Source organism: Scleropages formosus, chromosome 13 (assembly GCF_900964775.1).
Source record: "Scleropages formosus chromosome 13, fSclFor1.1, whole genome shotgun sequence".
NCBI lineage: Eukaryota > Metazoa > Chordata > Actinopteri > Osteoglossiformes > Osteoglossidae > Scleropages > Scleropages formosus.
Window position 1 is genome coordinate 9,872,424 of NC_041818.1, and position 12,122 is coordinate 9,884,545.

The 12,122-nt window shown below is 42.3% G+C and overlaps 1 protein-coding gene across 1 annotated transcript; it reads right to left on the minus strand.

Annotated features, from left to right (window-relative positions):
• Window positions 1-7: 7 nt before the first annotated feature.
• adssl (adenylosuccinate synthase, like) lies at window positions 8-8,220 on the minus strand. Its single transcript, XM_018737392.2, has 13 exons — window positions 7,942-8,220; window positions 5,905-6,007; window positions 5,154-5,222; window positions 5,012-5,062; window positions 4,833-4,899; window positions 4,160-4,267; window positions 3,507-3,588; window positions 3,026-3,152; window positions 2,628-2,782; window positions 2,354-2,478; window positions 2,030-2,127; window positions 776-925; window positions 8-336 (listed from the first exon to the last, which is right to left on the minus strand). The coding sequence occupies exons 1-13, from the start codon at window positions 8,170-8,172 to the stop codon at window positions 284-286; spliced, it is 1,419 nt and encodes a 472-aa protein (XP_018592908.1). The 5' UTR covers window positions 8,173-8,220; the 3' UTR covers window positions 8-283.
• Between the last annotated feature and the right edge of the window lie 3,902 nt (window positions 8,221-12,122).

Consider the following 12,122-nt stretch of genomic DNA (forward strand, 5'->3'; position numbering starts at 1 on the left):
TTTTAAAAAAAAAAACCTTTTATCCAATCAGAATAATTTCACAAATTAAAACCAAAGATTTTCTTACTACAATGTATAATAAACCAAGGGATGCTAGAGACGTTGTCCTCATTCTTAACCTGAAGTTACTCATCTCGTATGTTATTGTTAAATGATTTGACAATATCAGATTGAGGGTCTGGTCCCAGTGATGGTGAACTCAGTATAAGTTCATAAGATGAGTGCTGGTTCCATTATTGCAATTCCGGGGCTGTAACGTTTGGCACTGAACTGGAGCCGCCAATCAAAACAGTTTGATCATGCTCTCTCGCGACTTGCCAACTCCAACCCATTTAACTGCAGGAGAGGGAGGTACAACATGTTCATACATATGAAAACTATAGTTTATAGTCCATTGTGAAAATAACTACACTGATACAAAAACAATTATTTAAAACAGTTTCGTTTAAGCGGGGTTCTTAGGCCTTCTTTGTATGCTGGGACAAAGACTCCACATTAAATGAAACTGGGAATTTGTAGGTATTCTACAGGTACGGCAAGCCAAACCTATCGCTCATCATCACTCCAGAGACAATTTACACAGACCTGTACAGACAACATACTTCTACATGTTATTGGTAGATTACATACATTAGCTACATTAATCTATTGATAATGTACTATTGTCAATTTAATACTACTATTATCAACAGAGTAATGCATCAAAGATAAAGAAGTGCAAATACTACTACAAAAATAAAACAGGTGCCGATAGCAGGGGTGAACGTGAACTTACCAGGCACCTGGAGGAAGTCCTCGATAAAGCGGATATACTCTTGTGCTTCAGGTGGAAGTTCTGTGAAACTACGCACCCCTTCTGTGCTGCACTTCCACCCTGGCAATGTCCTGTACTCCACTGACACTTTGCTCAAGATGTCCATGTTCGCTGTGGAGGCGGCCAGGTGAGACATTGAATGTCCACGAGTCAGTCCGTGTGAAATCACCAGGGGCCTCGTGACTGACCCTCTCCGATTTGCTTCGTACTTTCACACAATAAACAGCGTACATATATGGCTGGCAAGCATGTACAGGTACAGCAACTGCTTGGTCACCAAATCTCACTAACAAGTGTGGACATCTGCAGCAGGCTAACACAGCTTTGTTGACATCAGCCACTATACCTGGAAAGCAAGTAGAAACTATGTGCTTCTGAATGATGGTAGTAAAGATCTGTATGAATTTGTGAATTTACAGTTTTTATGTATTTCCTGGCACATATATGTATATTTTAAGCCTTAAAACATCATTTCCATCTGTAGCGAAATATGGCATATTAGATATTTTAAATATAGTTTGGTTCAAGATACCAACTTATTGTGCATGCATTAATGAAGACATGCTCTTTCCAGTGGTATGATTCTTTTTATGGTAGCCCTTATCATACATGAGTAACATGCATTTGAAATACAGGTGTGAAATTATTTTTTTCAATTTTAATGCCTCATAAATCAATTTTATTTCTTTTACAGAAATACCAAAATAGTACTACATTATGAGAAATAAAATTTGAAAGATGTGCTTCAACGTGGAGATAGATGGCCAAAATTGCTCCAAAGCACAAACTTTAATAAAAAAAAAAAAAAAAAAAAAGTTTTCAGCAAGCTATAAATTGGCAAGTATGCAACTGTGGATCTTATTTTACAGTACTTACACATTTTGTGTCTGAGGACAACTGCTGAAAATTTCATGCATCCAGCATGAATAGTTAAAAAGTAATGACTTATGGACCTTTGCATCTTTTTCTGTACCACTTGTTTTTGCTGTAAAATCAGCATCAAACCCCATTTTCAAAGCCCCAATATCTCAAAAACTAAGATTTAAGGCTGAGATTTTGTACACCGTTTACTGGGAATAACATTATTGTGTGAAGGAACAAAGCAATCAAAGATGGTCAGTCAGGAACATTTTCTGAAATCTGGTGATGTGAGGTGGATTCACTAAAGAAAAGGAAACATTTCCCCGACAGCACAAGTGGATACGTCACACTCACCAGGAAAGCTTGGGAGGGGCTGTCCATCAACCATGTAAGCCACACCCACGTTGATTTCAGGGAGTGTATCCAGGATGTCAAGCTTTGTGAGAGCAAGGCTATTAAGAAGTCCAGAGTCAGTCACAGGAGTACACAAAAATCAGTGTCACAAAACCACAATGGCATTCATGGATCTCCCATTGCCAAGAGATACACGCATAAAATTGCTACTTTGTTTATGATAAGACGCATTATGGATACATTTTGGCAGTGAATGCAGGAACCCCTTTGACCATAGGGGTGCGCACCCTCCCACACACATACACTCACGAGTAACTCCCTTACGCAGTGAAACCGTTGATCATGTGCGCATAGCGCACCAGAACGAGGTCCAACCAGCCACAACGCCGGCGCCGGCCTGTAGTCACTCCTACTTCGCTGCCACGGGACTGCAGCAGGGCCCCAATGTCCTGACAGACACACATAATCACAAGTCTTAAATCTCAACACACTTTCCTTTCGTCAAGCGTCGTGCCGATGCAGCAGCAACAAACTGCACCAAAGCAAACACGAATACAAACACCGGCTATACAAAGAGAAGGTCTGCATTTCTACTTACGTTGTCCTGCTCAGTGGGGAACGCGCCCACGCCCACCCTGGTCGTGTAGGCCTTGACCACACCATAAACGCGGCCAATGTGCGACGGTGGCACACCGAGGCCTGTACACACGCCTCCCACTGTACAGTTTGATGACGTCACAAAGGGGTAAGTGCCTGAAAAAGAGAGATCTTAGTTTCACACACGATTTTTCCTTCTACAACACAAGGCAATGTTTTCACTCATCATAAACACACTCGGAAGATGCGACAGGCTTCTCAGCAGCTAAGACTGAAGCACAATTTGACACAAAACCCCAAGAACCAAAAAAGTGTTTGGCTCCAGTATAAATGCTAAGAGGCCTGGTGTTTCGGTGCCAAAGGTCAGTTTGAAGCGTCATCCCTGCTCATGATTCCCACCAAAGTCGATGTCCAACAAGGCAGCGTTGGCCCCCTCCACCAGAATCTTCTTGCTGGGACCAGTGAGAGCCTTGTGCATGAAGTACACGCCATCCGTGACCAGAGGACGCAGTCTCTCGGCAAAACCCTGAAGGGGAGGAAAATAAAGTAAATTAAATGGAGATTTGACGGAGACCCGAACATTTACATAGAGAACTGAATATAGGGTCATTTAAAAACATACAAATTCCTTGGATTTGCTCAAACATCTTGTGAACAAAAATAAACACTGTTTTAAAACAAGCACTAGCTTGACAACAACTGGTTGCATTTAATGCTTAAAACTACATCTTTTCAAAACAGATCGGCGGTTCATTCAAAACATTCAATAAACCATCGTAAAGAAAGAAAAGTAATTTTAACATTTTTGACATACCCATGAGAAAGGGACCCAGAGGAAAAAAAAACTATTTAACACAGTAACACCTCATCCTGTAGTCACCTTCAGCTGCTCCAGCTCAGCATCCACATCAATGTTGAGAGTCAGGTACATAGTCTGAAAGTGGCCAGCAAGCACACGGAACCTGTGGGACGGGGTGTCCAAACCGTCAGCGAAGAACTAGTCCACACGACGAATTTTCAAACGCACAAATATTTGCGAAAATGTCTCGTCGCTCTCCTCTGAACATCACATCTGCTCCTCGCCTTCTGCCCTCGAGGCATCTCTTGAAAATTCGTTTCATTAGTTATGGACTGTTAGCCTCTACTCTCCTGCACCTCTCTTTTAGCAAACTTCTCTGTCTCTTTACAGTATTGGTGAAGACTGTATAATCTTGTCAGTTCTTTTGGTTCATGTCTAATAGCTCTAAGCACTAATGCATTTTAATGATCCGAACGCTGGACAAGATGTCAGATAGAGTAATATTATTGTTATATTATTAATGTTACTTCTGACCCTTACCAAATCAAAAGCAATTTTAAAATTGGGAATATCTAAAGTCTACCTCTTATTCAGCTTCACCGTTATGTGCCAAAACTTGGCCCATTTGTTTTTTTTTTATTTAAATTTTACACTCATCTTCAACAGACAACACACTATGTTTCAAATGAGACAAAACACAATACATGAAGACTGAATAAAGTGAAGATGCTGACTTTTCCTCGAAGGCAGAGAAGTCCGACATCAGATCGCAAACGCGCAGGCCATTGCGGGAGGCTTTGGAGGAGTAGGCTGGACCGATGCCTTTTTTGGTGGTGCCCAAACTGAAAGGTAAATGATGGTAAAGAAGGCAGAGCACTGTAGTGAGCACTTGAAGGCAACCGTGTGGAACCAGCGGCTGAGAGTTTCAACGAGCCTCCATTAACGGAAAACTGCAAAAATGACAAAGGCGCTAAAGGTAAAGTGTTGTAAACAGCATTCAGTGCTTCTATGAAATCGAGCAGTTTGCTTTTACTCGTCAGGTTTTCTTCTTTTTTTAAGATTCTTTCCTTCTAACACGGGCACAGTGTTTGTCCGACGCGACCGTAATTTTCGGGTGACCTTGTTGCTGTAGAGCTACATTTACCGAGTTGATGAGCCATAACTGATGAACTAACTGCTTCACGTGCCAATTCTGTAAATGGGTTTCTATTTCCACAATCATTTATCAAAAATATGCATTTGCAGTTTACATGTGAAAATTAGATGACCTTTAATATAGCAATAGGACTGGCGATAAGAGCACAGCTTGTGGCAGTTTTATGTGCAGCAAAGATAACCCCACCCTGAGACAAAGCCACTTTGTCCTTACTCTGCAAAAAATGTGATGACAACAATAATTTAACTGACTTTTTTCCAGCTTGCTGCTGTCTCTGCTGCTCCTGAATGCCATCCACTGCTTGGTGAAAGTTGAACACTGGGGAAAGGCGGAAAGGACAAGCGTCCGTGTCACATGCAGCACATCAAATGCGAACCGAAACCCACACAAACAAATGTTTGTGACAGAAGGCAAACAGCTGACAATTTACCAATGTGAGCACGATCAGAAATTTTCAGCCGTTCTTCCCACCCCTGCAGTCCTGCAACACAAAGAAAAACACAGACCACTGGTCACGATTCACCCCTAAAGGTCGCTGTGAACAATGACCTGCGGTGTTCTGCGTAACTCGCCTTTTCCCTTCTTTAGGTTCTTCTCTGCCTCTTCAAAAAGTCCAGGAAGATGAATCACAACTCCATTTCCTAGCAGAAGGAGAACAAAGTAAAAGAGGGAAGAGAAGGCGTAAAAATGGTTATGAATAATAGTAATAATAGTAATAATAATAAAAAAAAAAAAAAATACTACCATTCAGCGTCTGTGGATCTGAAATATACCAGAGCAGTTATGTGCTGCATGGAATTACCACTGAGATGCCCAAATCTAACCAACTTTCAACACTGAGACCAACACCAGCATAGTGGTTACAGCAGGTCCCAAAGGGTCCTGAAGGTCACAGGTCCAATCCCACCTCCAGCTGTAGTACCCCTGAGCAGGTACTGACCCTAAATTGCTCCAGTAAAAACTACCCAGCTGTATAAATGGGTAAATAAATGTAAGTATCTTAAAATTCTAAGTGCTGTACCTTATACTCTGGAGAAAAGTGTCAGCTAAATGAATTAATGCAAATGCTTAATGAGAGAGGGCGAAACGTGTACATGCTGCATCCTGCCAAGGGCAATGCTAACAAGTACTGATATAAAGCAATAACTATGAGAGAAGGGGTCGGACCTCGCTTGTTTGGTAGAACCTGGGGAACCTGAAGGGTACGGGGTTACTGTTCACCTTGCATCAGCACCATAGGCAGCGTACGTTCTCAAAGCAGTAATGTAAGAACAGCAGAACAAACGGGCTGTGCAGCGTTGGATTTCCATCTGCGCATCATACCGATGAATGAGGTGGCGTTCTTGTTCAGGACTCCACTGGGCAGCAGGTGGAAGTCGTACTCCACCGAGTCCACGACCACAGTGTGTCCCGCATTGTTCCCCCCCTGAAGACACACGAAGAGCGTGGTGAGCCGACCGCGCCGAACACGGCTGCGGTGCCGTCATCTCGGAGGAAGGAGCAGGGCAGCGCAAAATCGCACACTGTTCGCTGGTGACAAGTGTCACCTTTTCGCTCTCGAAACAAAAGTCCCCCGGTACTAAACGGTTCATTAACCGACTCGGTCGACGGCGATTCAATAGAAACACATGACTTTCACAGCAGGGACAAAGGGGAACTGGGCAAGAAGCGTGACCCTCTCAATCAGCGCAATAGTTTCCGGCAATAAACACACAGCTGGCCAGAGACATCACTCCACGTTCGCCACCGTGTAACTCTTTGCCCCCATGGAATCACCAGCAAATGTCTTTTTAGATGATTACCTAAAAAGAATCACCTTCTAATATTAGAGGTGACTGAAGGAAATACTCTAGCTGAACTGTGTGGCGTGTGTGTGTACCCCCTAGAGTCGCCAGCCGTCCCATATAATACGGAATCGTTCCGTATTCAAGGGATAAGAGTTCCATTCCGCATTAAAACCATACGGAACGTGGTTTGACCTGTATTTTAACCTTTCGCACCAAGATACATTTCAAAGTATTTATTACATTCATTTCATACATAAACTTTGCATAAAACTGTTAAAAGATTAGGGGAAAAAAATGGATGTGAAACAGAGCTGTGTTGCGTGGGTGAGTCCGACTGTCGATGGGCGTTGTTACGTTACCCGGATGCTATATTTGACGGGGGGGGGGGGGAGGGTCAAGGGTCAAGAGGGACAAGGCCGGTACCTACAAACTAGATGACGATGTCAGCATGGCTACTAATAATCCACCCTGTAAATGAAAACAATTAAAAAGGTATAAAAACGAACGGGGGATGGAAAACCGATGGCCCATAGCAAAGTCAGGGAAAGCAGATTCATTACGAGTTTTTTTTTTTTTTTTTTTTGGGGGGGGAACACTCAAAAAGGCTGTTTGTTCCTCCTCAGTTGTCTAACAAGTGTTACAAACGGCCTAGGCGGACGTTACAGCGACGTGTGTGTAAATGGTGTGTGAGACTTCAGCATGACATTAAAATTAATTTTTTTTACAAGTGACAATATATGCCAGTGAGCCGAAAGCAAATTAAATGCGTCGCACAATCATTTTAGCATTTAATTCAGTAAAGCAGACTGATTTTTTTTAGCATTAGATAAAGAAATTCCAAGTGACCCTGTCTTATATACTCATAATACTGTCCCTTATTTTCCTAGTGAACACAAAAGTGTCCCTGGCTCATTTTCTTCTGCAGCAGCAGCAGGGGCTGCTTGTTTGGCAACCATAACCGTCCTCTGCTCCCTGCTCCTGCTGCTCCGTGTTCCCCACCACCAGCACCACCGCGGTACGTAGCGCAGCACAACCTGTGTTGACACTGGGGAGACTGAAGGAAGAAGTCTGAGTGAGTGTTTCTCGCCAGAGCGGAAATGGGGCCCCGTGTCCTTAGTTTTCCCGCCTCCGCTCCGTCACTCCACTGGACACAATGGGGGCGCTGAGCCGAGGGGACGAGCCCTCATTTTTGCACCCGAACGGGTGAAATTCGTGTAGCAAAGAAAGAGCCGACACTGCCAAAAGGTGTCCTTTGGCTTTTGGGCGGACGCCGGGGACTGTATCGCAGCGCAGGAGCGAACCGGCCGCGGCCCGCGTCTCGACTCTCGTCACAAAAAACGAATGCGCACATCATGCACGTAGGGCGCGCGCGCGCTTAGCGTTTCCGGGTTCCGCTCCGCAGCGTAAGGCTCGAAACGTCCGCAAAGGCGGCAGCTGCTGCGATGTGCACCATCACTCGCCTCCCAGCACTCAACGGGCAGGGCGGAGCGGAGCAGAGGGCGGTCGCAGCGCTCGGCTCCGCTCAGCACAGCTCAGCACAGGCCGAGCGCAGAGTCCGCGGCGGTCGGACTACCTGACACCTGCACACGACGTCCGCATCCATGGCGAGCAGGTCCACCACCTTCCCCTTGCCTTCATCGCCCCACTGAGCGCCCAGCACCACCGTCACTTTGTTCTGCGGCTCCGACCTGGAGACGCGGGGCAAATCGCTCTCCTCCCCGCAATCCCTGCACCTCTTAACGGCCGGCTCGCCGTTCAGGGACGTCGTCTTACAACCATTAGAAACAGTGCTGTCCGCAGCCATCTCGCCGCTCGTGCCTTTCCTACCCCGGAAGAATAAAAAATGAGCGCGTGAACTAGCCGGAAAAGGAAAGGATTTTTCTTTTTTTCTTCAGCCCGATGACGTGCGAGGTTGCTTTGGGACAAGCGGGGACGGGGCCATTTCTTATCGTAAGCGCGATAGACGGCAGCTTAGACTCTAGTTAGAGCCCCGACGTCTTCTCTTTTTTCCTCTCTTCCTCTCTCCTCTCCTCACAAACTGTTGTATTTCATGCGTTTTGTGGGGAATCTTTATTATTATTATTATAATACAATAGTATAAAAGGCAGCAGCAAAGAGTAGAAAGACAAAAAAGAGTGAGGGGAATACAATCAATGTAATACAAATATAGATTATAGTTTAGATGGCAATTTTTGACCCATTTATTTACAGTGTAATACTTTTTCATTTTTTCTTTGGAGAGTACAAATGTGCTCTTTGATTCTATTTGAGAGGGCTGTAAAGTCAGCTTTCTAATCAAAGAATTTCCATTATAGATGTGAAATTTGGCTCACGATAGAGGAAAATGAGATTGAATGAACAGCAGTTTGTCATCCTCCTCGCAGCAGCCGGAGAAACCGAAGAGCACAGTTTCCCATGAGGGTGACGGTGGTTTGCGATGATCGATATTTACACTATTTACACTGATGACATTTTGCACTTGTTGCCAGTGTTATAGTAAATGAGCGGTACGCCACAGTAAGTATACAACAGCCCCACATTCCTCTCCACACAACACACACTTTGTGTCCAAGTCTTTCTTGAACTTCTGAAGACATCGACTCCCTGGGTAAATTCTGTGGATCACCTTAAATAACACTTCTTTCACCTTTTTCATCAGCGGATACTTCTGTGGCAATGACCATGTTTTACTCCATCGCACAGGCCTGTTACTCGTATAGAAGCTCCAGAGTGTGGAATTACGCCTTGCTGGGATAATCCCTGAAAGGGTTTGTTATTGCGTTTCGATGTTGGAGAGAAGCAAGTGTTGCCAACTGATGACTCCTTCGGATGGAGTGATGACACTTCAACCGATGAAGGTGTGGGGATCCTCCCAAGGGTCATGAAAACCAGAAGGGATAGCCAAGAATGGAGGCGAGAATTCCCTTGGCGACACGCGAGCTGAAAACGATCAATGAATTCCTCGTGAAGTTTCACGGGGATTCGCTACACACCCTCCAGTGTGACTCTTTCGAAAGCGTCAAGGAAAAGTGTAGCAAAGAGCGACGTCCTAGCTGAGAGCCTGCTTTTCCACACAAATTGATAAATCATTGAATAGATTCATTTTAGAATGCAGGCCAGTGCTGTCAGGCATCAGCATCCATCTTGAAGACATTGTTCACCATTCAGCATCTGTTCTATTACAATGATACTGCTCCTTCGGCGCTGCTCACATTCTGCTCGCAGACTCTGGAGAGCAGTTCCTTTTCCACTCTTAAACACTTCAGCTTTTTATGGCACCTCTGCCATCAGAGTCTTTTGTTCATTTCTTAGACGGTCTTTCTTTGGGATTCCTTGCTTGGACATCTGGTTCAGATCCTGCTGTGGCATTTCAGTGGGTCTGAGGTCAAGAGGTCAGGACCTGATTGTAAACTATGGAACTGAACTATTTCAGTCATATTCCATTGATAATGGTGACATTGAGGTTATGGTTCGGAAACAACCAGATCTTGCTACCTGATCTGAACAATAGGCGGAGAGAAAAGACTTACTGTAACATGCTTTTTGAGGGTGGATGTGCAGTTCTGGAGCAATGAAACTGACATCCTTTAGCAGAAAAGATGACAATGTGAAGGTGAGGTGTAGTCACCATACCTTTTACACTGTATTACCTGCCATGAACAGACTCCTGGTCCCTGCAAGATGTAGCCGTTAATATAAAATTAGGAAAATGCATTCACAGTACTCAGAAGTTGCAGTCAACATTAAATTACATTAAACAATTAAGTTCAGAGAATTAGTACCAAATGATTTGTTATAACATTATTATAGCCGAACATCTACCATAACGCTACCATTTGTGCAGCATATTTAGTAATGCATGTGTAATTTGCATAGTAGCATGTGAATTAAAATATTAACATATTGGTCAAACATTTTAAAAGTCAATCTAAAATGGTTTAATCACCACTTTCCAGTAGCAGTTACAAGTAAATCAAAATACTTCCAATGATTTTGAGAATTTAAATATGAGCTGCAGTGTTTTCACAGTGCTTTTCTAACACTTGCTATTTACACACAAAATACCTGTTAGTGAACACTATTTAAAATTAATAAAAGTGGAGCAATTCAAACGATGACTTAAACAATTGACAATTATTCAGTAAAAAATTACTTTATTTGCTCCTTAAAATAGCCTTCATGACTTAAAAAAACAATTAGAAATTGACACATCCATTTTTGACTGTTCCAAAAAAAGACCCTAATAGTTCAATGTAGTCATTAAATGAGCAGTGCATAATTTATAAATGCAAATATTTCCATATTCAGCATGGCAAAAAAAAAAAAAAATCTTCAAAACACTGAGCGAATAATTCAAGCAATTTCAACAGGTGAATATATTGTTTTTCAATAAAAGCGCACAATTACATTTTAAGTTTTTTATGCTTGGACACAAATGTATTGATACACACTGGCTCCTCGTGTTACGAACACTCCAAACAACATTTTTCCAGATTATTTTTGTTTTCTTTACTTTTGTTTTTATAAATTTCAGTCTGTTACAGAGTGAAGGTGACCTGTTTCCACTCCTGTTGGTTTGTAATAAATCACGCAAAAACAGGAGTGTCGAAAGGCCACCATTCATCTTCCTTCCCTATTGTTGCAGCTTTTGTTTTTCTGTTTCTGTGCTTCATAACAGAATGAAAAATGCTGCACATTTCAGCCAACAACTCAAATGAATTTTTTGGAAACCATATATTTTTATGTGAAGTCTTTAAAATCTCCTTTCAGTTCAAAGTTCATTAAAATGGAAAAATAAGTATCTTTAATCTTTAGCTGAAATGTTCCATAGAACCTAACCTGTAAATAAATCAAGGAATATCTGCAATGACCTATTGCTTGTGTAGAAATGTTGTAGATGGTTATGGAATGAATTGGTCAACCATTGGGATAGTGGACTGGGTCAATTACTTCTGGGTAATTTTAAACTAATTTATCTTGATCAAAAAAAAAAACCTGTCTTACGGAGAGGTTCTAAGGTTTTTATAGAACCTAACCAGGGAAATTATTAGAGAGATCATAATATGAATAAGCTTTCAATTGTGAATTAGTGGTAAAGGTGACTTTGACAGACGTCTGTTCCGAGTGTTGTTCGTAAGTTGAGGAACAAGTGTATCCATCGCTACAAACACATGGGCACCTTTCACTGAATGAAGGCATTCCAATGTTCCATCTAGTGGTAGCTAGTTGTTCAGTAGTTGTTACATTTTTTTTTTTTTTTTATTACTGGGTGAGATGGCAGGGAACAAAATGGACCATTTCCATAAATATGTACAACACAGTCAGTTTAGTGCAATTAAAACACACAATCAAAAATGATAATTCTTTTGTAATCAAAAAACTGAAGCAAATGCTCAAAAATAAATTCAGTGTAAAACCAGTGAAAACCGGTTGCAAGTATAAACTGGTCTGCTTCAAACAATTGGTTTTGTTGCATGTATAACAGAAAGCAAACTAACGCTATTCATATAATCAGCAAAGCAAAACTATTAATTTGTAGAATAAGTAAAACATGAGTTCAGCTTTAAAATGCCAAATGAAGACATAGGACATTTCAAACTTTAAAATTATACAAGAAAAATTGTTTAATGAACAAGATTAAATTGTTTATTGACGCACCGCAGGCAGTCTCAGGCACATAAAGCCATGGCTTAAGAAAAAAAGCACACCTCAAGCCTGTCTCCTTACACCATTTTATACTACTTACTGGCACAC